The following is a 27,807-nucleotide window of genomic DNA, read 5'->3' on the forward strand; positions in this document are numbered from 1 at the left end:
TTGCTGTAGTCTGAAGATGGGAGACAACAGACTGGGGCGAGGACGTCTTCAACAGCCAGTCATCGAGGTAGGGGAAGACTGACACCCCTAACATGCGCAGATTAGCTGTAACCACCGCCATCACCTTGGTGAACACCCGAGGGACAATGGTAAGGACGAAGGGGAGCACAGTAAACTGAAAGTGAACGTGACCTACCATGAACCGCAGGTAATGCCTCTGGCCCGGCAAGATGGGGATGTGAAAATTTGCATCCTGCAGATCCAACGCTACCATTCAGTCTTCTCTGTCTAGGGCAGACAAAACCTGAGCTAGAGTGAGCATCATTTCTCCTTCTTGAGGAAGAGATTGGCGGTCCAAAGATCTAAAATGGGCCGCAACCCTTTGTTCTTCTTCGGAATCAGAAAGTAGCGGGAATAACAGCCACTGCGTACTTTTGAAACCAGGACCCTTTCTAAAGCTCCTTTGGCCAAGAGAACTGCAGCTTCCTCCTGGAGCAATTTTAAATGATCCTCCGTCAGACGTTCCTGATTTGGCAGAATGGAAGGAGGAAAAGAAAGAAAAGGCAGAGAACAGCCCTCCTGAATGATCTGTAAGAGCCACTTGTCCGATGTTATGGACCTCCAGTGGGGGAGATGATGATGGATTCCCCAGCCGAGTGGTGTGGTCTTGCAGTCAGACTAGGAGTGCTTGGAGGCTGTGGCTGCCAAGGGCAGGGTGGCAGACGACTTCTGACTTCCATTCCTAGGCCGGAATGAACCACGTCCACATCCCGCACAGCTTGAAAAGCCTGCACAGGACAGCTTGGATAGGGCTGACACGGCTGGAGACCCCTTCCGTCGCCGCAAAAGCAGCGAAAGACAGACTGGCCATGAGGAGTAGAAGAGAGGCCCAAGGATCTGGCCGTAGCTCGAGAGTCCTTGAACCTCACTAGGGCAGAATCAGCCTTTTCCCCAAAAAGGCGGGTTACATCAAAGGGCATGTCTATCAAATTTGCCTGCACGTCACCAAAGAAGACAGTTGTCCTAAGCCAGGAGTGGCGCCTCAAGGCCACTGTTGTGGAAATCGATCTGCCCAGCGAATCCGTCTTATCAAGGCCACACCTTATGGTGAACTTTGCTGCATCTGCCCTGTCCTTAACTGCCTGAGAGAGAGCACAGACCGGCCCTTCTCCGGTACTTCTGGCAGCACTTGCGCGTCCGTCTCCTAAAGGGAGAGGGACAAATGGCCCAATAAGCACACAATATTCACTGACTGCAATGACAGGCTGGAGGATAAAAACATTTACTTCCCAAATGAATCCAACCTCTTGGATTTCCTATCCTGAGGGGCGGAAGGTAATGCTTCCTAGGATGTAGAAGCCTTAACCACCAAACTTTCAGGGGTGGGGTGTTGGCTGAGAAACTTTGGGTCGGTTGGAGCTGGGCGATGGCGGCGTGCAATTGTCCTATTCACAGGAGACCCTGTGTTAGGCTTGGACCACGTGCCTAGAAGGACATCAATAAGTGCTTCATAAAAGAGCAATAAGAGTTCTGAGGTGGAAGCCCCAGGCTGGAGAACTTTGGTCAGGAAATTTGTCCTGACCTCAACTAAGAGCTGCTCCACTGCAAGGACTTCGGCTGACCTCTTAACCACCATGGCAATAGATTCTCCCTCCTCCGTAGCCACAGCTGGCAGAGAGAGCATGCCAGTATATGGAGAAGTATTCAGTCCACCATATTCCCCAAGTTCCAGATACAAATCCAACTGCTCTGCAGAGTCATCCTGGTGTTCCAGAGGGCCCTTAGACCCATACCATTCCTCTCCCGAGTCTAACAAGTCCACAAGGTGCTCAGGTGACAACATAGAACCCCAGGGTTCAATCGACGTTGGAATCGGCGTCGATCAACGTTGTTCCGACTCCGTGTCGGCGGGGATAAGGGTGAGGCTGACACAACCGACGGGCACCAGTGGCACCGACTTTGCGTGTGTAGCCGAAAAAGGTCACAATGGCACGACTGGCGTCAACCTGGATTCGGATCCCTGAAGCCCCACCGGCACCATGGCCGGAACGCACAGTGTTGAATCAGACTGTGCTCCTTCCAACCCCGCTGGGCCCAAAGGCTCACCAGAGGCATTGGCCCGCTCAAATACGTGACGCATGGCCTTGAGAATTCTTTGATCTGAACAGGGGTCGCTAGGCTCCTGGAAAAGGAGGGAGGCGTGAAGTTGACCCTGGCTCCGTAAAACCGTGTCTAGAGCGTCGGTGCTCCATACCTCCTTCGTGGACGGACAACAGTCTAGGTGAAAGCACAAAGATGAGGGTAGAGACTGATTGAATCCGCACCCAGCAAATGTCTGTGGTTCTTGTAATCAGTGAATAGTAGTGCACGAAACCAGAGAGTACTCCCCTCTTTACTCCCAAAGGTGTAGGATAAACAGTCTAGGTGAAGATGAAGTCTGCTTAGACAACTTCTTTTTGTCCCTCTTCACTGAGTGTCCCGATGACCTCGATGTGGACGAAGAGGACTTTGGGCTCCAAGAGCGGTCCCGCGACCTCATCTTACTCGATCTGGACCGGGACCTCTGTGGAGTCTCACTTGACTGTTTTGCCTGTTGGGCTGCAAGGAGCTTCAAAGCGCGCTCCCATAAGGTCTTAGGAGCCATGGCCGGACAGGCGCTGCAAGGTTTAAAGAAGTTACTTACCTTCGGTAACAATGTATCTGTAAGAGACATATGTAGTTCTAGATTTCTTACCATTAGAACTACCCCCAGGTGTCAGACTGGATCCGGAGATTTTTTCTTTGGCAATACCCCTACCATGCCACAAATTTGTTCCACCTGCAGGCGTATACCGATTTAGTGGAGGGACACCTGGCTGCCAGAACAACATTACAGACTTCAGGAGGCAGGTCAAATGGCATCAACTGTCGCCGCTTTATCTCCACGCATGGAGGTGGAGGCTGGACAGGATCGGAGGGAGGACCGTCCCCTGCTGCTGCGACAGAAGGTCCTCCTGAAGAGGCAGTCGAATCGGGGGATCGATCGATAGACTGAGTAGCTCGGGATACCAGTATCTTCGTGCCCAATCGGAGCCACAAGGATGACTTGGACCCGGTCGCGCCTAATCTTCTTCAGCACCTCTGGGCAGAAGTGGTATAGGCGGAATGGCGTACAACAGACTCGGTGTTACCAGCTCAAGAAAAACAATCATTCTTTGATCTTCTGTGCAATTCATATCACAGTTGATATCCTGTTAGAATAAACCATACCCCTCCAATCAAATTGCCTTGACCGCCCTTGAAATTTTAGGGCCTCCTCCTCCACAGTCCTGATGAAGACCCGCTTGTGACATTCCACCAAGTGCCCATAGGGTTGAAACGTCGACGATCTGGCGTTCAGACAACCTGCCACGTGTTGAACCACCAGGGAGCTGCCTTGATGTTCCAGCTTTGTCCAGAGACGAAGAGCCTCTTGACAAAAGGTCCACGACCCCACCCCACCAGTTGCAATACCACATGTTGTATGTGAACACCTACACTACCTTCCCTTTGAGAGAGGTAAGAAATGCCTTCAGTGCCAGACGCATCGCCCGGAGCTCCAGCAGGTTTATATGGAGTTTGGACTCCGCCAGAGACCAGACGCCTCTGATCTCCGCCACGCCCAGATGGCCGCCCCATCCCAGGAGTGATGCATCTGTCACCACCGTGAAGTCTGGTTAGGGAAGGGAGAGGGATCTGCCTCTGGCCCAAGCCGGGTTTGTTAGCCAACACTTCAGTTGTTGCGCAGTCGCCTTCGAGATCTGGATGAAGCAGGAAAGATTCCCCTGATGCTGCACCCACTAGAACTTCAGGTCCAACTGCAGAGCCCACATACGCCATCTGGCATGATCCACCAGCAGGATGCAGGGGGCCATGAGGCCCAGAAGCCTTAGGGTCCTTCTCACCAAAATCCGAGATAGAGCTAAAACATTGGTAACATAGCCCGAATATACCGGACTCGCTGCTCGGGAGGATAAGCCCGAAACTGCGCTGTATTCAGAACTGCGCAGATGAAAAGGAGCTTCTGAGAGCGAGTCAGGTGTGCCTTCAGCACGTTGTTAGTAAACCCCAGCAAGTGCAGGAGGTTCGCAGTAGTCTGGAGGTGGGGGACGACAGCCTGGGTCTAACTCGCCTTCAACAGCCAGTCGTTGAGATAGGGGAAGACTGGAACCCCTGATCTACGTAGATGAGCTGTGACCACTGCCATCACTTTCATGAACACCCGAGGGGCGCTGGTGAGGCCAAAGGGGAGCAAGGTGAACTGGACATGCTCGTAGCCTACCGTGAACCGTAGGTAACATCTGTGGGCTGGCAAGACGGGAATATGGAAGTCTGCGTCTTGCAAGTCCGACGCTACCATCCAGTCTCAGGGGTCAAGGGCAGACAGAACCTGAGTCAACATGATGATCTTTAACTTCTCCTTCCGGAGGAAGTGGTTGAGGGGCCTGAGGTCTACGATAGGACGTAGGCCTTTGTCCTTCTTAGGTACCAGTAAGTAGTGGGAGCAACAACCACAACCTACTATGGGCACAGGGACCCTTTCGATAGCTCCCTTGGCAAAGAGAGCTGCAACTTCCTGACGGAGAAGGGCCTCATGATCCTCCGACATGTGATGGAAATATGGTAGCAAGGAGGGAGTGGTAGTCTCGAAGGGGAGGGAGTAGCCCCTTCGGACTATCTGCAAAACCCACCTGTCCGACGTGATAATTTGCCAGTGGGGAAGGTGATGGCGTATCCTGCTGCCCAGTGGCTTCTGGTGGCCCAGAAAGGTTGGACTAGGAGGGTTTGGAGGCTGCTGCAGGGGGGGTATGGGTGGACTGGCCTACCCGCTGGCCCCCACACCTGCGTCGCTGAGTCCCACGTCTGCGGCCAAGCAGAGGACAGGTAGCTTGCGTGGGACGGTGGCTGGCCTGGGTCAAATGTAGTGGGGCAACCCTTTGTAGCCACGAAAGGAGCGAAAAGCAGACTGCGTTGGGCGAGAGGTTGCCACGAGACCCAAGGATACTGGCTGTAGCCAAAGAATTCTTGAAGCGCTTGAGCGCCTTGTCACCCAAAAGGCGATGGTCATCAAAGGACATGTCCAGCAAAGTCCATTGGACATCCCCAGAGAAACCAGACATCCTCAACCAGGCGTTGCACCTTAAGGCTACTGACGTGGAAACCGTTCTGCCCAGAGAGTTGGCGGTATCCAGCTCACATCTGATGGTGAACTTAGCTGCGTCTCTACCCTCTGCAATAGCGTGGGTAAAAACGGCCCGGCCTCCTCTGGGCACTGTGGCAGCACCTGCGCAACCATATCTCACATCGTATGGGTATAACGGCCCAAGAGCTGGCGGAAGAAAACATCTTTTTCCCGAGATGGTCCAGCTTCTTGGACTCCTTATCTGGGGGAGCAGTAGGTAATGCTCCCTTAGAGGACTAGGTATGGACCACTGAGCTCTCGGGGGCCGGGTGTTGGGAGAGGCAAAGTGGGTTGCTCAGGGCCGGGCGGTGGCATTGGGCAATCATCCTGTCCACAGGAGCCCCTGTGCTGGGCTTGGACCAAGTGCCCAGAAGGACGTCGGTGAGGGCTTCATTAAAAGGCAGAAGGGGCTTCGAAGAGGCCACTGCCGGCTGAAGCCCCTCTGTCAGGAGGTTAGTCCTGACTGCCACCGTAGGAAGCTCAAGGCCCAAGGCCTCAGCCTCCCTACCCAACACCACTGCATAAGCAGCTCCCTCCTCCGTAGCCACGGTAGGGTGGAGAGCATGCAAAGGTCTGGGGAGGTATCCAAACCACTGGCATCACCCAGGTCCTCTCACTAGTCCGGCTCATCAACATTGTCAGCCAAAGGGTCCACAGACCCCTCCCAGTCCTCCTCTGGTTACCACTCAGGGCGGAAAGGAACACCAGGGATGAACAGGGGTATGACAGTACCTTCTGGTGCCAGTACTGACGTCGGTTTGGCACTGTGTCCAAGTCGGGGTGAGGCTGAGGTCGACGTTGGTCGGGGGGCACAACCGACATCGGGGCGTCATTGGAATCAGCGCTGGGGAAGGTACCGTGAGGTCGACTGGCACCGATCCTGATCCAGGCCTGGATCCTCGGGGGCCCTCTGGTGCCAGAGCCGCCCAGGGCCCCCAGCCGAGTCCACAGGCCCGAAGGCACGCCGGCTGAGTCGGGTTGCCCAAAAATGCTGTGAAGCGCTTTGAGCTTTCTACCAAGCTGGGCAGGGGACGCTCCAGCTTCTGTTAAGGGAGAGAAGCGCGGACCTGTACCCGAAGTAGGCTCCGAGGACTGAGCTGGAGAGCGACGATGCTCCCTGTCCAGCGTCAGCTGTCAGATGGGGCCAAGAGCGACGGTGCTTTTTCACCTTCCCCTCTTGTGCTTCGATTTACCTGAGGAGTGCAAAGACTTGGAGGACGAATGGCGATGGTGGCTCCGCGACGGGTCCCGAGACCTTCCTCTCGATCGGGACCTCGAGCGGCATGGAGCCGACTGTCGGGCCTCCAGCAGCTTTCGGGACCACTCCCGCAAAGACTTCGGGTTCATGGCCCGACAGTCGGAGCATGACTTCGGGTCCTGGTTGCGCTCCAGGCACCAAAGGCACACGAGGTGTGGAGCTGTGACTGACATCAGCTTATGACAGGAGTCACAAGGCTTGAAACCGGTTCGGCGAAGGGACAGCCCTCTTGTGTGAGGAGTCAAAGACTCGAAAAAGGTGTCGATGAAAAGTCAAAAAAGGTTGGTCAAAAACTGACTAAGGGGCAAGCTCTCTCTGGATCTGCGCTAGGCTGGCGCAGAAAAAGAAAGAACCGACGTCAGCGTGCAGGGGCAACGTCGAAATAGACACCACAACATCATCCCAGCTCAGACAACGTCCAGTCCGACACTTGGGGGTAATTCTAAAGGTAAGGAATCTATAACTACAGTCTCTTTCAGATCCCAGTCTTCCTCGAAGACATCCTCACACACAACAATCTGGAATTTGACAAAAAGTCGAGAAGAAAAACCTGTCAAAAAAGTGACAGAGGGGTAGCTCTTCCCAGATCGGCGCTTAACTGGCGTGGAAACAAAAGAACTGACATCCGCGCGTCTGGGTGCCGTCTACATAGATACAGCGGCGACATAACCAACACTAACTACGCTGTCACACGGAGCCGAATGAAGCCAACAGACGGCGGGCACAAGGGGTATTACTCAGCAAAAGTTTCCAGCCTGATGCCTGGGGAATTCAAAGGTAAGGAGTCTGCAGCTAGAAGTCTTTATCAGATCACACATCTACAAGAAGTGACAACGAAGTGACTTATAAAAATACAATGAATTTATAAGGTAATTGGTATATTGTAGGACGTCTAATGGTTCTTGAGACAATAAAGAGCAATCAGAGCATTTTGGGTGCCTTTGCCTAAAGACTGTCCTTTCATTGGTGTCAACGAAGTTTTGACCCTATTAGGGATATGAGGGTCTCATCAGGACTGTGATAACCTGGGGGCATGGAAAGTGGCCAAACCAGGATTTAGTCCTGAAATGCTCTGGTCGCTCTTTCTTTATTGTCATAAGAAGCATTAGATGTCCTACAATATACCTATAACCTTATAAATTCAATGTATTTTTTATAAGTCACTTCATTGTCACTTCTTCTTGATGTGTTGTTATAGTCACTACACCTGGGGCTTTTAATTTATTTTTCACTTGCACCTAAAAATTGTTTCTAATTGACAAAATATGCACATCTGTGTATATATATTTGTTTAAAATCGTGTGGAATAACAAAAGAATCAATAACTCAGTTCGGCTGAGCTGAGTTTTGCAAGAAGTCAATTTTGTAATCTTTTTTGATAGACTAGTACGGTTTAACATTCAGAATTCCTTTATTCATTTTATTAAGAACTCTTATTTTTCTTTAAATGTAATTCTACAAGGAAAAGTTATGTGACCATACAAGAGTGTAATTACAAATGAGTTCCATGTGAACATTTGTAAACTGCTCCATATGTATCTGGACAGTCGGTGACAACCAGGCAGATATCACGCAGAGGCATTCTGGTGTACAAGGCTACTGCTGATCGACACAATACTGGTGGAATTCTCAATCACTCTTCCTCTAAGAGAAATATCTGTCTTCCTATCACAAACAAGATGCAGGCCCATAGTTATCTTGACAGGCCTTGCTTACAGATTGACCTCTCCCAGGTTGATCAATAGCCATTAAAATGTTATCAGCTTGTCTAACTTCTTTACCTTTTTATGGACTTTATTTAAGATAAATGCACACACAGAATGCAAGCATATGTCCACCTAAGTGGTTTATGGGGAAAGGTGATGGCGTGACCATTTATTATGAGACAAAGTACACTGTAACATACTTTGGCCTGGTGATGGAACTCCTCTTTGAATTGCACTGTCCTTAGAGTGTACGGCGTGAGTACTTAATCCCTTACATATCTATCCAAAGGTGGGTGGAGGCAACTGCCTGGTACAGGTGAGGAATTGATTATGCTACTTACCAGTATGCATCTGTTCTTGGCATGTAGTGCTGCTGACATTCATATCTGTGCATAGATCGCCGCCTAGTGTTGGGTCCGGATGATTGCACATTGTTGTCCTGGAAGAGTCTTCGAAGTATCACGAGATAGGTGGCTCCTCCCCTGGACTACAGTGCGCACCCCCTTCCACGCGCATTGCGGAACCACGCCGCCATGAGCCACGGGCGGCGTGTGCTGATGACGGCGTGGTTCCGTCATACTGCGGCCGCTCCGCCCACGCGGCACTAATTCCCCACCTGTGCGGGCTAAATACTGAGTGGGCGGAGTCGAGACGGAACCACGCCGTCATGAGCACAGCTCGCCCGTGACTCATGACGGCATGGTTCCGTCACGAACATGGCAGTGCCGCGCTCACCCCCCCAGCGCCCCGGCGGAATTCGCGCCGCAGCGAAGGGGTTAAGTATTCATCAAAAATAATATAGTCAATATTTTTTCTCAGCTGGAGCTTCCTGGGGGGGAATTTCCACAGAGCATGTGTATACAGAAAAAATCCAATGCTGAAGGTACTTTATAGATAAATTCAAACATGTTCAATAAAACTTCTATGAGACTGCAAGCTCCTACAACTTTAAAGGCATGCTCTATAAGCCGTCAAATACAGGCAGTTGGGGGTCAGAATAGAACACATACAACATACTTTTCAATACAACAATGGGAGGAATGCACTCTCTTTTCAACTTACTTATGGAGACTGGGAGACCTTCGCTCTCGTCCTCTTCTTCCTGCTCTGATGTATCTGTATTAACACTTGCAACTTCATTTCTATCATAATTTTCACATGCCTGCACTTGCTTTTCAGCCTCAGTCTCATCCTTGTCCTATTTATAAAGGAAAATGCATTATTGAGTAAGAATCATACAATACCATTTAAGTGAATATTTAACAAGGATTGCTCACAACATACTTTATCTTCATCATAAGGACCTCCTACATCGAAGACTGCGTCTACTGCAAGGTTTCTTTTACCCTAAAATTATATAAACATTTCTCACATTAATCTTTTACCCTTTGAATGCTTTACACAACTACTGCTTTGACAAAATACAACTATCACAGGCATAGAAAGATTATTCACGAAACGTTGCTTTTTAAGGTACATGACCCAAAGGAAACTAAAACTCCCATCTAAATTGTCTGTCAGTTCACCTGGAAAGAAAATGTATTTTCAAACTGTGTGGCTGCGGGATGTAGTAAAGGTTTTCCCCTATGAATCACAACTGGCCATTCAGTTAACAAAGCGCCTTTTCACCAATCGAAAAAGCCAAACCAAATCAACAGTAAACTCAATGACATCATAGGCTGTTACTTTAAAAAGTATGTGGTGGATAACTGGTTTTAATATGTGAGATACACAGTGAAACATCACTTGATCTACAATAGAAAAGCATCATACGTAAAAACTCAAATAGTTTGAGAAAGTAGTTTCTAAAGTAGGCATGTGAGCATTTATATGCAACCCTTTTCCATGATACACTAGTTCATTTGTTTTTATTTTTGGTATTTTAAATGCGAGAACTAAACCGCAAAGAGGAATGGCGTGTAACAAAATCAGAACCAATGTTACATTTTGGCTATACTGTGATACTTGGCTTCAAATACGTAATGGAGTGAGAAGGTCTCTGGGTGAGAACAAAAGAGCCATGATGAAGTGGTATAATCTTAGACGGTGAAGAATGTATTGGGTCACAAACGGTTGTTGGTGTTACAGAGCCCGTGAACACTGGCCGTGGGGTAAGGAAACTGTTTCAGGAACAAGGTGTTTTCTGAAATTGAAGGCGGTTTAAGAGCATTCCTAAAGTTAAATGAGAGTAATTCCTGAATTAATGTGGAATGCTTGTTATCCTGTTTCAATTATCAGCTCACTGGATTTCCAGTCATGTGGTGGTGTGGGTCCCTTTCTTAACTAAAAAACCAAGTAGGAAGGCAGCCAGGGTAAAAGTCATCCAACATTATCTCAGGCTGGGACACCAAAGTTGCTGATATTACTGTATGTTTCAGCCAATCTTATAGGCTGTCTTAGAATCAGATTAGTCACTGCAAATAATCTGTTTGGCCGTGTGTGAGGCTACAACTACTTTTATTGCTGAAATACACCACTCCAGTACTATCCTTAAAGGGGAAAGATGTGCCACTTGAAGGAAGGGATTACAGATCAGACAAATTGTTAAAACCATTTTTTTATTAAAATTTACAATTTAAAATATTCTAAATTAAGTGTGGGTCCAATGACATATGGAAATCTTGAAATTAAATTTTACTTAGAATTTAACAGTTGGCTTTTTTTCCAGTTTACAGCACCGATAAAGTGGGATAAGAGGATAGGTTTGATAGAGACACAGTGAAGACATGCAAAAGAAAAAGTTACTTACTCTTGCTAATGATATTTATTGTGGATAGTTTGTTCCACAGGGCGACTTAGACAATGGCTTTGTCTGCTTCAGATGTGATGGCATTCAATTACATATACAGCACTAACTAGCAGGCTGGCATTAGTTATTCGCACCAACCTCTGCACATGATACATTTGCATACTTTGAAGTCTTATGAACAGAATGGACAAGTTACTTACCTTCGGTAACGATATATCTGTAAGAAACATTAGTTAGTGATAGATTCCTTACCTTAGAATTAACCCCAGGCATCAGACTGGATCTGGAAAGTTTTCGTCAGCAGTATCCCTGCGTGTCGGAAGGTGGCGTTGTGCGGCTCCGTGTCCAGCGTTGTGGTAGCCGAGATGACGTCACAGCAGCTACTTAGATGCCACCCTCGCGGGCTGACGTCAGTTCTGTACACGACTTTCCGCGCCTGGAACGCAGAGCCATGCAAGATACTGACCACTGGTGCATTGAAACTAGGGCCCTGAAAGGGATGACCTTACCCTAGAAATCAGTTCGCAGAATGGGGAGGATGGGTGGGGCGGTAAGGAATCTATCACTAACTAATGTTTCTTACAGATATAGCGTTACCAACTTGTGCATCTTAATGACAAACGCTAGTGACAGATTCCTTACCTTACAATACAACCCAGCAATACCAACCACGGTGGTGAGTCTGCGAACCAAGATCACACCAGGAAGTCACGGAAAACAGAACGGCCAAAGAAGCCGTCTCTCCGGACTTGGCTGTCCAGGCAATAATGCTTAGTAAAAGTGTGCGGCAAGGCCCACGTAGCTGCCAGACAGATGTCTTGTAAGGGGACACCACGTCCCAATGCTTTAGTGGCAGCCGTCGCGCTGGTGGAATGGGCGCGCAGCCCCAACGGAGGCTCCTTCTTTGCCAGAGAATAACAGGCTCTAATACACTAGACGACCCATCTGGTGATAGTCCGCTTATGTACGGCCCGACCTTTCTTGGCGCCAACATAGCTAACAAAGAACTGGTCATCCACCCGGAACTGTTGTGTGCAACTCAGGTAAAATGAGAGCGCACGTTTTGGGTCCAGACGGTGGAGCCTCTCTTCCTCTCTGGAAGGATGCAGAGGCAGAAAGAAGGTGGGCAAGTGATGGTGTGCCCGATGTGAAAGGCAGTGACAACCTCTGGCAGAAAGGATTGATGTGTCCTGAGCACAACCTTGTCCAGATGGACAGACAGAAAAAGAGGTTTGCAAGAAAGTGCCTGGGGCTCACTCACTCTCCTAGCAGAGGTGATGGCAACCAGGAAAGCAGCCTTTAGAGTTAACAGACGAAGAGGACAGTTGTGAACATTCTCAAAGGGAGCGCACATTAAATATGTGAGAACCAGGTTCAAGACCCACTGTGGCATTACAAAAGGAATAGGAGGAAAAAGGTGAGTAATGTCTTTGAGGAATCTGTTAACAACAGGGGACTTGAAAAGAGAGGGCTGATCAAGGAGCCTGAGAAAGGCCGAAATAGCAGAAAGGTAGCCTTTGACAGTGCCCAGAGCAGAGCCCTGCTGTGCCAAAGAAAGAAGGAACAGTAGGACTTCAGAAAGAGGGGCAGAAAGTGGATGCGCAGCATTTGCTGTGCACCATGCCACAAACTTGTTCCACATGCAGGCATATACCAACTTAGTAGAGGGACGCCTGGCTGACAGAATGACATCACAGACTTCAGGAGGCAAGTCAAAAGGAATCAACTGCCACCGCTCAATTTCCACACAAAGAGGTGCAGAATGGACAGGTTTGGTGGAGGACCGTCCTCTGCTGCTGCGACAGAAGATCCTCCCGAAGAGGCAGTCGGATCGGGTGATCGATAGTCATACTGGGTAGCTCGGGATACCAGACTCTTCGAGCCCAGTCCAGAGCCACAAGAATGACTTGGACCTGGTCCCGCCTAATAATCTTCAGCACTCTGGGCAGAAGTGGTATAGACGGAAAGGCGTACAACAGACCACACCTCCACTCGCGACGAAAAGTGCCGCCGAGCGCGTGCCGCCTTGGAAATTCCAACTTGCAGAACTGCTGACATTGTGCGTACTCTTCTGTGGCGAATAGATCTAACCAAGGCTCTCCCCACTGTTGAAAGAGACTGCGCCACGTCCGAGTGAAGACGCCATTCGTGATCCATCATGCACCAGCGGCTGAGTTCGTCCGCCCTGGTGTTCAGTGAACCTGCCAGGCGTTGAACCACCAGGAAAATGCCATGATTTTCCAGCCATGTCTAGAGGCGCAGAGCCTCCTGACATAGGGTCCACGACCCCACCCCACCCTGTTTTTTGCAGTATCACATGGCGGTGGTGTCGTCTGTGAACACCTGAACTGGTGTCGTCTGTGAACACCTGAACTACTCTCACCTTGACAGAGGGAAGGAATGCCTTCAGTGCAAGTCAGATCACCCGGAGCTCCAAAAGATTGATATGGAGCCTGGACTACGCCTGAGACCAGAGGCCTCTGATTTCCGCCTCTCCCATGTGGCTGCCCCATCCCAGGAGGGACGCATTCGTCACCACTGTGTACTCCGGTTGGGGAAGGGAGAAGGATCTGCCATTGACTCAATGAAGGTTTGTGAGCCACCACTGCATCTGTTGTGCAGTGCCCTCCGAGATCTGGACGTAATCGGACAGGTTCCCCTGATGCTGCGCCCACTGGAACTTCAGGTCCCACCGCAGAGCCCGCATATGCCATCTGGCATGATTGACCAGCAGGATGCAGGAGGCCATGAGGCCCAGCAGCCTCGGTCATCATGCCTGAAACCCAGGATGGAAGATAAAAGATCATAATCAGAGCCTGAATATCCTGGATTCGCCGTTCAGGAGGACAGACCCGAAAGTGCATCGTATCCAGAACCGCTCCGATGAGAGGAGCTTCAGAGAGGGAATCAGGTGCGACTTAGGCATATTGATGTAGAACCCCAGCAAATGCAGGAGGTCGGCCGTAGTCTGGAGGTGAGAGACGACTGTCCGGGCTGAGCCCGCCTTCAACAGCCAGTCATCGAGATAGGGGAAGACTGGAACCCCCGATTTTCGCAGATGAGCTGCGACCACCGCCATCACTTTCGTGAAAACCCGAGGGGCACTGGTAAGGCCAAAGGGTAGCACGGTAAACTGAAAGTGCTCGTGGCCTACAGTAACCGTAGGTAACGCCGGTGGGCCGGCAATGTGGAAATATGCATCCTGCAGGTCTTATGCTACCATCCAGTCTCCAGGGTCGAGGGCAGACAAGACCTGAGCCAGAGTCAGCATTCTGAACTTCTCCTTCTGGAGGAAGCGATTGACGTTCCGGAGGTACACGATGGGGCGCAGGTCCCCTTTGTCCTTGGAGACCAGAAAGTAGTGGGAATAACAACCACTCCCTACTTCCGGCCCAGGAACGCACTCGATGGCCCCCTTGGCCAAGAAGGCTGTGACTTCCTGCTGGAGAAGTACCAAGTGATCCCCCGACATGCGGCGGTACCGAGGTGGCATGGCTGGAGGGGAGGACTGAAAGGGGAGAGAGTAACCTCTGCGGATGTCGAACCCACTTGTCTGGTGTGATATCACACCAGTGCGGGAGGTGGTGGCGGATCCTGCCACCCATCGGCGTGGGGTGCTCCACACAGCTCGGATTAGGAAGGTTTGGAGGAAGAAGCAGCGGGGGCGGAGGTGGACTGACCCCCACGATGATACCCAGACAAGCCCCTGCGGAAGCCGCGTCCTGCTGAGGCTGGTTCTGCACAGGCTTGCTGAAGGAACGTGCCTGGGTGCCTCTGCTGTGGCCACGAAAGGAACGAAACCCAGAAGTGGCTGGGCTTTTTGCGGAAAGATCCAAGGACTTGGCCGTGGCCCCGTAAAACGCTCCAGTGCACTGTCGGCCTTATCGCCAAACAGGCAAGTGCCATCAAAGGGCATGTCAATGAGCGAGCTCTGGAATTCAGGTGAGAACCCGGTGGATCTCAACCAGGCGTGGCGACGAAGCGACACAGACCGTAGAAACCGCCCTGCCCAGAGAGTCAGCGGTGTCCAAACCACACCGAATGGCGAACTTAGCTGCATCCTTACCCTCGGCAACTGCTTGGGACAGCGCAGCGTTGACCTCCTCAGGACACTGAGGCAACACCTGAGCAACCGTATCCCACACCGCGTGGCAATAGCGGCCCAATAAGCAGGTGGTGTTCACCGACCGCAGCCCCAAGCTGGCCGCTTTCCAAACTGTTCCAGCTTCTTAGAGTCCTTATCCGGCAGAGCCGTGGGAATGGCACTCTGCGACGTCGAGGCTCTGATAATCAGGTATTCAGGCGTAGGATGAGTGGTCAGAAACGCGGGGTCACCAGGCGCCGGGCGGTGACACCTGGCGACATTCTTATCCACAGGAGCCCCTGTGGCCGGCCTCGACCAAGTGCCCAACAAGACGTCAGTGAGGGCGTTGTTAAAAGGAAGCAGGGGCTCCGATGAAGTGGACGCCGTCTGGAGCACCTCAGTGAGGAGATTAGTCTTGAGAGCCATCGTAGGAAGATAAGAGGATGAGGACCTCAGCTGCCCGACGGAGCACCATCGTGTAGGAGGCGCCCTCCTCCATGGTAGGCGGGGGAGAGGCAAACCCCGGGTCAGAAGAGACATCGAGTTCGCCGGCGTCCCCCACCCAATCCTGCTCTGAGTCACACAGACAGGCAAGAGGGTCCTCGACCCCTCCCAGTCATCCTCCACCTCCGTTGCAGGAGGAACAGGCCGCGGCAGCAGAGCCGGAGAAGTAACATACGGCATCGGAAACGGCGCCGTGAACGGCGCCGTCTCCCAACGCGGATCCCAGGCAGGAACGAAACGGTCCTGGAACCGGGGCCATGGCGGAACGAACGGCACCCACTGCGGCGCCAGAGGCGGAGCTGAGGGCGGCGCTGGGGCCGGAGTCGGCAGCTCTGGACCTTGTGGCGCCGATTGATCCGCCGGCAGCGCCGCCGGCCCAACAGGATCTGGACACGGGCGTGCCGGCGGGAGCCCGAGGCCTAAAAAGGCGGTCCATGGTGGCAAAAAAGTCTTGCACCTGTTTGGGAGTCGCCGACGGACCCGGGTAGGCCGCGGGGGCAAAGGAGCCGCAGGGGCAGAATCCCTGTCCCCCTCGTCCGTATTCGAGGACAGACGTGGGGACGTCTGAGAGCGAACACGTTTCTTCGACTTCTTTTTATGTCGGAACCGGAATCCGAGGGCGAAGACTTGGAGCCAGAGGAGCGACAACTGCGGCCCCGCGAGCGGTCCCAGGAACGGTCCCTGGACCTGGAGCGGCGTTGGGACGAGTGCCGGACCTCCAGCAGTTTCCGACGCTGCTCCCTCAAGACCTTCGGGCCATGGCCCGCCAGGACCGAGAGTCATGGCCGGTCTCCAGGCAGTAGAGGCAAACATCATCGGGGTCCGCCACCGACATATTGCGACGCCAGGCCCGACAAGACTTAAATCCAGGAGAAAAAAGGGGGGAGACAAAAAGTCTCAAAAGAGTAGTCAAAAAGTGACTAAGGTTCGTCCTCTATCCGGATCTGCGCTTGCTGGCGCAGAAAAGGAAAGAACTGACGTCAACGCGCATGGGTGGCGCCTGTCTCTGTGACGTCATCTCGTCGCATACGACATCAGTGAAGGACGCGGACCCGCACAACACAGTCTACTGATGCGCAGGGGTACTGCTACGAAAAGACTTTCCGGATCCAGTCGGACGCCTGGGGATATTCTAAGGTAAGGAATCTATCACCAACGTGTCTCTTTCAGATATTTCTTTTGCAGCTGCCATTTCAGGATGCAAGGCATAGTCGTTGCACACCGAAAGGAAATTAAAGGGTATATAAGAGGTCAAGCGGGGCACACGCTGACCGTGGATAAAAATAAAAGTTCAATGAATTGCAGTTTCTTCTCAGGATTCACGCATCGGTTGCCCTTAAATGGAGGCCAGTATCTGTAGCACCTGTTTCGGTCCTGTGAACACCAGCTTTATACCCATCTACTGCCAAGGGTAAGTTTCTCCGACACCATTATCGCCTATCGTTCATATGGATTTAGAACCGTGAACCCCAGAAAGGAGCAGCACAGGTGGCATAAGCTTGCGCTGGGTTTGTGGTAACTGGTTATGGTGCTTCCCATGGAAAAGCACTTCCATGCTAAGATCTGCATATCCCAAATAAATAAATAGGGCCAGGCCAAGCTTTGTGCATTGTTCCACCTGCACTGGGTTGTGAGCATGGCGTGGCCAAAGGTCAGGCCCTGCATCCAACACCCCGCTGTGGAAGCTAAAGGCTATGTCCAGGACGTGCTTGCCACCTGTGGTGGGATGGGTGCAGGGCCTGGCCAACGCCCAAAGCCTAGGCCATCATAAAAAAGGTAATGAAATTCACTGAAATATATATTTTGAAAAAGTAATGGTTCTGGCTCAAATACACAAAACCAATGAAATTCACCAGTTATGGTTACCAACAATCACCACGACTATAGCCAGCGCTGCAGAGCAAGTTATTCTTCTAATACATTCAACCATGTTAGCTTGATGTACGAGAGCTAAAGCCTAGTATGAATATATTAGTTCATTTATTTGAACACATGCAGATAATAGGAGAATAACTTAAAACTTTTCAATTTTTGTGGAAAAAAGGTAATTTAAAAAGGTTACTTGGAGTACTTTTCTGATGGATACTCTATATAACTGCTGATTCCTTATGTTGTGAATATCCTCAGGAGTAACTCAAAAGTAGTGCTCCTGAGTGCTGTTAGTTGCCACCATGCGACTCCACTTCGAAGGTCTGGAAGTGAAACACGGTGTCACATAAGCGCCACTCCTGCTCAACTAAGTCAGGCTGTTTCATGAAATTGTTTGCGTCCTCAGACGCAGAGCCCATAGGTGAATCAATAGAACCAGGGTGCAGATTTCTAGTCAGGGATCAGAAGAGACGATACCACAGAACGGGGGGATGGGAACACAGTAAGGAATCTGTAGTTAGATAAAGCATCTACCAGAAAGAGTGTTACCAACGGTAAGTAACTTGTTCTTCAGATAGTTAATTCTAATAGCAGATTTCACACCTTGTAAATAGATACCAAAGCAGTACCTCCCAAGTCCTGCAGGAGTGAGTGGGCAAATGGCCATCTTGGCAGACCTGGCCATCGAGCCACGAGTTCTTCGTAAACATGTGCACTGTTGCCCACTTAGTGGTCAGAGATATCAAGGACATGTACTCTGCTCGCCAATGAAGGGGTATCATTCTTTGCCCTGAGGGAGTGGGGCTGCTTCTTAGCCAATGCATAGCAAATTTTAATGTAGAGGACTCTCAACTGAGAGATGGTGTTTCTGTACCACGCTGCCATTCCGCAATCCAGTGAACCCTGCAAAAAGGTGATTGTCCACCCTATGTTCCTTGGTATAATCAATGTAAAAACTGAGTGCTCTATTTGGGGTTCAAACAGAGTTACTCTTCAGCCCTCAACAGGTGAGGTGGTACCAAGAAGTTAGGGAGGGTGAAGGCTTGTCCAACAGACGACTTCCCCAACCAGTAGTGGCACACCCATTCATCACAATCAACTCTGGGTGGGGAAAGAAGAGGGCCAGCCGCGGGTCCAATTGTAGTCAAGCAGCCACCACTGAAGTCTCCTTCAACACCTGGATAAAATCTGACAGGTTTCTTTGGGTGCTGAGACTTCAGGCCCCACTGCAATACTTGCATGTGCCATCCAGCATGATCAGTGAGCAGGAGGCTAGGAGGTCAAAAAGCATTGGGATCATAACCAGAATTTCCTGGACTACTTGGTTCAGAGGAAAGGCTCGAAAGCACACCCTATCCAGGATGCTGTGATGAAATGGTGTCTCTGTGAAGGAGTCAGATTTTTCCTCTGCAGACTATAACTTCAAAACGACAAGAGGTTTGCCGTTGTCTGGAGGTTTTTTGTAACTTATAGTGACACGCCTCCCCTCACAGCCAATCGCCAATCCAGGGGAAGATTGGTACCTCCGCAGATGGGCAGAGACCACTGCCATTATCTTCAGGAATACCCATGGGGAAACTGGTGAGGCAGAAAGGCAGTATTGCAAACTGAACGTGTTTATGGCCCACTCTTAACCATAGGTATTGACTATGGATCTGCAGGACAGGCATGTGAAAATAAACGTCTTGCAGGTACAGTATGACCATCCAGTCTCCGTAATCCAGGGTAGATAGGAACTCACCCAGGGTGAGCATCTTGAACTTGTCGTTGAGCAGGAAGCAGTTGAAAGGTGAAGATATAGGATAGGGCAGAAGCCACCGTCCTTCAGAACAAGGAAATAGCAGGAATAACACCTAGTCCCTACTTCCAGGGCTGTTACCCTCTTTATGGCCTACACTTCATAGCATAAAATGGACATGTGGTCCTCTAAGAAGTGGTCCGGTGTAGGTAACATACGCAGTGGGTCGAAAAAGGAATAGAAGGACCTAACTCCGTTAGAAAACTGCAGGACCCATTTGTCAGATGTAATATGCTGCCACCCTTGTAGAAAGTGGCTGATCCTGCCTTCAACCGGATGGTTGTATGCCACTAAGGGCGTTCAAAAGGGGTTTTAAGGTTTCTGCCAAAGGGGGGGATGGTCAAAGTACGAATTGACTTTGATGACCAGGCCGCTGTCTGTTGGGCCCACGGCCCGACCTCGAAAGGAATGGGAGGCCTGTTGTGCAGGAGGCAGAGCCTAATGCTGTTGAGACGCTAAGCCCCTACCATATCTCTGAAAAAGGCAGAATTGATTGGGGTGGATTCCTGAACTGTACCTGAAAGGGCTGAAGAGCGTACTATGGCTCAATTCTCCTCAAAACGCTAAGGAACAAAGACGCCTGGACGTCCCTGGAAAAGACTGTGAACCTCCTTCATCAATGGCGTCAGAGCACCACACTCGCTCTCCTAGCACTTCCAGGACAATCTGTGGTGTCTAGGTCCAAACGGATGCATAATCTTGTCTCATCCTGAACTGTCTGGGCTAAGGAGGCACACTGATAAGATCTCACTGACCATTGTGCACAAGTGTAGTGACCAAGTAAAAAGCTTCCATCAACTGACCTCAAAGGAAGACTGGCCAAGGAGAATATTTGTTTACTGAAAGTATCCATATGTTTTGACACCCTGTTAGGCAGCGTGGTTGAAAAGGTGTTTGGATTTGCTCTACTAGTGGATGCTTGCACTACCAAGATTTTAGAGGTTGGGCGCTGGGTTAAAAAATATAGGTCACCTACGGCAGGTCTATGGCGAAGGGCGACTTGTGGGTCAACAGTGGGATTAGAGCTTGGTTTAGACCAAGTGTACAACAGTGCGTCTGCGAGGGCTTCATAGAAGGGAAAGATAGTTTTAGTCAGTGAATGACTAGGCTGGAGAATCTGTCGGAAGGATCTGTAAGCACATTCATAGCTGCAAAGTGGAGGTCAAGGACCTCAGCAGCTATCCTAATCACATTGCTGAAAGACAGGCTTTCTTCACCTGGAACGGTGGGGAAAAACCATGTCAGGTGACGAGTCCAACCACTGCCATCCTGTAAGTCGGTGTACCAGCTGTCGCCATCACTATGGTTGGCTATGGTCTGATAATAACGTGTTGAAGCTCCACCTCTGGGCCGGTATCGACATTTGAGAGGATTGTGCGGATTTCCCCATCTAGACAAACCAGTACTGGCACTTGTAAAGGACAAAAAGTAAGTTCAAGGGCCCAAAAGCAGTGGGGTTGAAACCGACCAGTGGTAACCTGTGGGAACCCACTCTAACTCTTCCTTGTGTTAAGCCGTGGTTAGTGATATGGCTTGTGAGACATCAGAAAGAAGACTGAGGCTCTGACCCAGAAATCCTGTACTAAACCAAAATGCGCTTTATAAATTTTTCAGGTCTATTGCAGTGGCCTGGTTAAACTTTGCCCTGTCTTTTGGAAAGCTAGCAGCCATTTTGTATCTGGCTGTGGAACCACAATAAAAGACCACACCTTGCTTCAACTACCAGTTATTGAGTCCAATCCAACAATGCAGCAGCACTCGGGAGAAGACACACAAGAGTTAAAGGGAATAAGGTAAGCCTCCATTAAGAAAAAAGATTTTTTCTTAAAAAATAAACACTCAAGAGACCAAGACTTAGTGATATTCTTAGTTAGAGAAAAGATTTTGTTTGGACTTGACATGAAAAAAGGAAACAATATTGTTTAAGGCAGTGACAAACTACACGGGGATTTAAAAGCAGAAAGGATCTTTTTTTTGGGAAAAGTGAACACAGTTTGAGTGAGCGCCATTTCCAAAGAATCAAAAGATAACCCTCAAAAGCGAATCTTGAGTATGAAAGGTTAATAAAGAACAAGTTACTTACCTTCGGTAACGATGTATCTGTAAGAAACATTAGTTAGTTAGATTCCTCACCTTAGAATATCCCCAGGTGTCAGACTGGATCCGGAAGATTTTTCGTCAGCAATACCCCTTGCGCGTCGCTAGGCGTCGTCTGCGGCTCCGCGTCCATCGTCGGCGTCGTGCGCCGGAATGACGTCGGAGTACTTAGACGCCGCCCTCGCGCGCTGACGTCAGTTCTTGTACATAGCTTTCCGCGCCAGGAACGCAGAGCCATGCAAAGACCTACACTGGTGCCAAAAAGAAAATCTAGGGGCCTGAAAAGGATATCCTTAACCCTAGATGTCGGTTCGCAGAACGGGGAGGATGGGTGGGTCGGTGAGGAATCTAACTAACTAATGTTTCTTACAGATACATCGTTACCGAAGGTAAGTAACTTGTTCATCTGAAAGAAACACGTTAGTTAGATTCCTCACCTTAGAATAGATACCCAAGATCACACCAGAAAGTCCTGGAGGATAGAACGGCCAAAGAAGCCATCCCTCCGGACTTGGCTGTCAAGGCAATAATGCCTGGCAAACGTGTGTAGCGAAGCCCACGTCGCCGCCTGACAGATGTCCTGCAAAGGGACACCCCGTCCCAAAGCAGTAGTAGCCGCTGTGGCCCGAGTGGAGTGGGCGCGCAGTCCAACAGGAGGGTCCTTTTTTGCCATGGAGTAGCAAATTTTGATGCACGAAACGACCCACCGAGAGATGGTCCGTTTGTGCACCGCTTTCCCCTTCTTAGCACCCACGTATCCAACAAAAAGTTGGTCGTCCACCCGGAACTGCTTTGTGCGGTCCAAATAAAAGGAGAGCGCACGTTTTGGGTCCAGACGGTGGAGCCTCTCTTCCTCTTTGGAAGGATGCGGAGGCGGAAAGAAGGTGGGCAAGGTGACAGACTGCCCAAGATGAAATGGAGTCACCACTTTCGGAAGAAAGGAGGGACGAGGCCGAAGGACAACCTTGTCCGGATGAACAGACAGAAAAGGAGGCTTTGAAGATAAAGCCTGGAGCTCACTCACCCGTCTAGCCGAGGTGATGGCTACCAGAAAAGCAGTCTTAAGCGTCAGCAGACGAAGAGGACAATAATGAAGAGGCTCAAAGGGAGCGCACATTAGAAATGTGAGAACAAGATTAAAGCCCCACTGAGGCATTACAAAAGGGACAGGAGGGAACGTGTGAGTAATGCCTTTTAGAAAGCGTGTAACCACAGGGGACTTGAAAAGAGAAGGCTGATCAGGAAGCCGCAAGAAGGCAGAGATGGCAGCAAGATAACCTTTCAGGGTGCCCAGGGCAGAGCCCTGCCGGGCCAAAGAAAGAAGAAAGAGGAGAACCTCAGAAAGAGGGGCGGAAAGGGGATCCACAGCCTTTGCTGTGCACCATGCCACAAATTTGTTCCACCGGCAGGCGTATACCGACTTTGTGGAGGGACGCCTGGCTGCCAGAATGATATCACAGACTTCAGGAGGCAAGTCAAATGGCATCAACTGTCGCCGCTCAATCTCCACGCATGGAGGTGGAGGCTGGACAGGTTCGGGTGGAGGACCGTCCCCTGCTGCTGCGACAGAAGATCCTCCCGAAGGGGCAGACGTATCGGAGGATCGGTCAACATACTGAGTAGCTCAGGATACCAGTACCTTCGTGCCCAATCCGGAGCCACCAAGATGACTTGGGCCCGGTCGTGCCTGATCTTCTTCAGCACTCTGGGCAGAAGTGGTATAGGCGGAAAGGCGTACAACAGACCGCAACTCCACTCATGACGAAAAGCGTCGCCGAGCGAGTGCCGCCTTGGAAATTCCAACGCGCAGAACTGCTGACATTGCGCGTTCTCTTCGGTGGCGAATAGATCTAACCAAGGCTCTCCCCACTGCTAAAAGAGACCTTGCGCCACTTCGGAGTTCAGACGCCATTCGTGATCCATCATGCACCGGCGGCTGAGTTCGTCTGCTCTGGCGTTCAGAGAGCCCGCCAGATGTTGAACCACCAGGGTGACGCCCTGGTGTTCCAGCCACGTCCAGAGGCGCAGGGCCTCCTGACAAAGGGTCCACGACCCCACCCCGCCCTGTTTGTTGCAATACCACATGGCGGTGGTGTTGTCCGTGAACACCTGCACGACACTTCCCCGGACAGAGGGAAGGAAGGCTTTCAGTGCGAGTCGGATCGCTCTCAACTCCAACAGGTTGATGTGGAGACGAGACTCCGCCGGAGACCAGAGGCCTCTGATCTCCGCCTCTCCCATATGGCCACCCCATCCCAGGAGGGACGCATCCGTCACTACGACATGCTCCGGTTGGGGAAGGGAGAGGCTTCTGCCCATGACCCAATCGCGGTCCGTGAGCCACCACTGCAACTGCTGTGCAGTGCCCTCCGAGATCAAGACATGGTCGGACAGGTTGCCGTGATGCTGGGCCCACTGAAACTTCAGGTCCCACTGCAGAGCCCGCATGCGCCGCCTGGCGAGATGCACTAGTAGGATGCAGGAGGCCATCAGCCCCAGAAGCCGCAACACTAGCCTGACCGAAACCCAGGATACAGGCCGAAACATGGGAATCAGGGCCTGTATATCCCGGACCCGCTGTTCCGGTGGATGGACCCGGAACTGCGCCGAATCGAGAACCGCTCCGATGAAGAGGAGCTTCTGAGAGGGACTCAGGTGTGACTTCGGCACGTTGATGGAAAACCCCAGCAAATGCAGGAGATCCGCCGTAGTCTGGAGGTGCGAGACGACTGCCTGGGGCTAGCCCGCCTTCAACAACCAGTCGTCGAGATAGGGGAAGACTGGAACCCCTGATCTGCGCAGATGAGCTGCGACCACCGCCATCACTTTCGTGAACACCCGAGGGGCACTGGTGAGGCCGAAGGGGAGCACGGTAAACTGAAAGTGCTCTTGGCCCACCGTGAACCGCAGGTAACGCCGGTGGGCCGGCAGGACGGGGATGTGGAAATATGCGTCCTGCAAGTCCAATGCTACCATCCAGTCTCCGGGGTCTAGGGCAGCTAGATATTTATCAAAAAAAGATTCCTTTCTGTGTATTACTCTTTTAGTTGGTGACCATGAGGCCTACACATTTAGATCAATAACCTTTGATTTTTGACTGTGACACTGGACAAATATTATTACTCCAGACTAGAATATACTTTTTGTTACTCTCAAAATTTATTTTTCATAGGAAAACACTTATGTTCAATAAAATCATATTTTAAAATTGCATTCAATATATACTCTAATTGGGTGCTCTGGTACAGTCTTATATATGCTATCTAACAATTCCGTATTACGGTATCTATCTCAGAGTCACACACACTTCAAATCATGTACTTTCAAAATTGCAAATTAAATACTACACAAATACATTTCATATGCTTTAAAAAGTCCCACTGTCGACGCGTTTCGGTGCATAGGTTACAATAGTAGCACCTTCCTCAGGACGGACGAGAATTTAAAACCAAAGTTTTGTTCTTCTTTTTTAAGTGTAGGGGTTGAAGTCCTTCTGTGGGTGTTCAGGACGACTTTATCACCTCTCAACTTTTGTGATTTTAGACCACTTGCATCATAGTCAGTGGAGTCATAGAATTTTTTAAAAAGTCACGTTGACACATGTTCAATGGTGTCTTAAAGCAGGTACGTCTTTCGATATGCACCGCCTGTATTCAATTGTTTAGCTGTGCCAATAGGTTTTTCGCCTAATGTTTAAGTTCAGGCTGTCCTTCCCTGCACCTTTTCAAGTGGTGTCCTGATACCAGTTAGAGCCTGCAATATCTTGTGGCAGCCTGAATCTTGACAACGCTGTCTTCTTTTCTTTAAGCGCTGTCAGCCACACAGTAGGTTTTCTTGGGGGTGTTTTTACTTTTACTCCCAACCTTTAAAAATCGGCGAGCCTGCTAGTCACAACGTCCTGCTTCCACCGCAACTGGGGCAGCTAGAACCTGAGCCAAAGTCAACATCTTGAACCTTTCCTTCCGGAGGAAGGCATTGACGTTCCGGAGGTCCAAGATATGGCGTAGGCCCCCTTTGCCCTTCTTGGGAACCAGAAAGTAGTGGGAATAACAACCACCACCTACTTCTGGACTCGGAACGCGCTCGACGGCCCCCTTGGCCAAGAGGGCCGAAACTTCCTCGTGGAGAAGATTCAAATGATCCCCCGAGATACGGTGGTGCTGCGGTGGCATGGCTGGAGGGGTCGTCTCGAAGGGGAGGGAGTAGCCCCTTCGGACGATTTGCAGCACCCACCTGTCAGATGTGATGGACCGCCAGTGGAGCAGGTGATGGCGAACTCTGCCGCCCACTGGCGTGGAATGGGCCTGAAAGCTCGGACTAGGAAGGTTTTGAGGCGGATGCTGCCGGGGTGGATGTGGACTGACCTCGTCATCCTCCAGAACCGCCTCGGCGGAAACCACGTCCGCGCGCAGGTTGGTTCTGCGGCTGGTGGCTAGGCGTACGTGAGGAGGCACCCCTTCCTTGGCCACGAAAGGGGCGAAAGGCGGAAGTTTGCGACCGCGGGCCGAGAGGCCCAAGGACTTGGCCGTAGCCCGGGAGTCCTTAAAGCGATTCAGCGCACTGTCCGCTTTCTCGCCAAAAGGGCGAGTGCCATCAAAGGGCATGTCCATGAGAGAGCTCTGGACATCACCCGAAAATGACGTGGATCGCAGCCAGGTGTGACGTCGAAGCGCCACTGAGGTAGAAATGGCCCTACCCAGCGAGTCCGTAGTGTCAAGCCCACATCTTATAGCATGTCGCGCGGCATCCCTCCCATCGGCCAGAGCCTGGGTAAGTCGTGTCCGGACCTCCTCAGGACACAGGGGCAGCGCGTCCTCCACCGCATCCCACAGAGAGTGGGAATAACGGTCCAAGAGACAAGCGGTGTTCAAAGACTGCAGGCCCAAACTAAGGGAAGAGAACAGTTTCTTGCCAAACTGTTCCAGCCTCTTGGAATCCCGGTCCGGCGGAGCGGTCGGGAAGGAGGATTGGGAGGTAGAGGCCTGGATAACCAGACTCTCGGGGTAGGGTGTTGGGACAGAAAACTGGGGTCGCCCGGAGCAGGGCGGTGGCGCCTGGCGACGTTCCTGTCCACAGGAGGAACTGTGGAGGGCTTGGACCAGGTGCCCTGTAGAACGTCAGTGAGGGCCTCATTGAACGGCAGCAGAGGCTCAGTGGAGCTTGCTGCAGTCTGAAGCACCTCAGTGAGGACGTTCGTCCTCACAGCCACGGCAGGGCTGCGGCCGCCTTGCGCAGCACCACGGAGAAAGCAGCACCCTCCTCCGACGCCACAGTCGGAGGAGAGATGAATCCAGTGTCTGGCGAGGTATCCAGACCACTGGCCTCCCCCAGTTCATCTGCCCAGTCCTGGGACAGTTGGGCCTGAGCGGCCATAGGATCCTCGGATCCCTCCCAGTAGTCCCCATCATCCGACTCCTGGTGTAGAGGAGAAAGTAACGGAGCCGGGCGGTAGACAAAATGTGTCTCTAGCGGCGTCGATCTCGGCGTCCATCGACGCCGGACCGGCGCCGGGCCCGGAGCGGGACTGAACTGGGGCACGACGTCGAGCGGAGTCGGCGTGACGAGGTCGACCGGCGTCGACGGGGACTCGAGAACGGGTCCCTCGGGCGCTTGCGGCGTCGAGGCCGGAGCCGTCAACGGCGCCGGGGCCGGAGCCACCGGCAGGCAAGGCAGCCCAGTCGGATCCGCGGGGCCCGAAGGCGCACCAGCGGGCGCCGACGGCGGAGCCAGGCTCCTCATGGCCGAGAGGAAGGCACTGACTTCCGCCGGCGTCGCGTCAGTCCCAGGGACCGGAGGGTATGGGGACGTGCGCGGCGCCTGCGGCTCCGCCGGAGCCGCGGGGGTGGAACCACCCTGACCCTCGGCCGAGTCGCACGACCGGCGAGGGGAGTCCGAAGAGCGATGTCGCCTCTTGGACTTCTTGGAATGCTTCGACTTACCCGAAGACTTGGATCCCGACGACCGATGGTGACGTCTGCTGCGGCTCCGCGACCGATCCTTGGACCTCCTCCTGGACCGGGATCGAGCGACGCGCGGAGCCGAGTGGCGGATCTCGAGAAGCTAACGGGACCGCTCCCGTCTAGCCTTCGAGGTCAGGGCCTTGCAGTCGGAACACGACTCCGCGTCGTGGTCGAGGCCCAAGCAGTACAGGCACCGGCGGTGATGGTCCGTAACCGACATCAGGCGGTTACAGTCAGCACAGGCTTTAAAACCAGGCATCCTACCGGCACCGGAGTCGATTGACAGGATCAAAAAGGATCAAAAAACTAGTCAAAAATTGACTAAAGGGGTAGCTCTCCCGGATCTGCGCTTACTGGCGCGGAAAAAAGAAGAACTGACGTCAGCGCGCGAGGGCGGCGTCTAAGTACTCCGACGACGTCATTCCGGCGTACGACGCCGACGACGGACGCGGAGCCGCAGACGACGCCTAGCGAAGCGCAAGGGGTATTGCTGACGAAAAATCTTCCGGATCCAGTCTGACGCCTGGGGATATTCTAAGGTGAGGAATCTAACTAACGTGTTTCTTTCAGATGTGAAGCGCT

At 51.6% G+C, this 27,807-nt stretch overlaps 1 protein-coding gene across 5 annotated transcripts in view; it reads right to left on the bottom strand.

Moving 5' to 3' along the window:
• PCM1 (pericentriolar material 1) overlaps positions 1 to 27,807 on the bottom strand; it is a 1,275,228-nt gene that overhangs the window by 302,755 nt on the left and 944,666 nt on the right. For 4 of the 5 annotated variants that reach the window (XM_085641994.1, XM_085641996.1, XM_085641992.1 and 1 more), the window contains 2 exons: positions 9,449 to 9,511; positions 9,227 to 9,362 (listed from right to left, as the gene is read on the bottom strand). In XM_085641994.1, the coding sequence (XP_085498120.1) occupies positions 9,227 to 9,362; positions 9,449 to 9,511 (199 nt within the window). The remainder of the gene's footprint in view (positions 1 to 9,226; positions 9,363 to 9,448; positions 9,512 to 27,807) is intronic. The other variant, XM_085641995.1, reaches the window with a different exon arrangement.

Source organism: Triturus cristatus, chromosome 2_2 (assembly GCF_964204655.1).
Source record: "Triturus cristatus chromosome 2_2, aTriCri1.1, whole genome shotgun sequence".
Taxonomy (NCBI): Eukaryota; Metazoa; Chordata; class Amphibia; order Caudata; family Salamandridae; genus Triturus; species Triturus cristatus.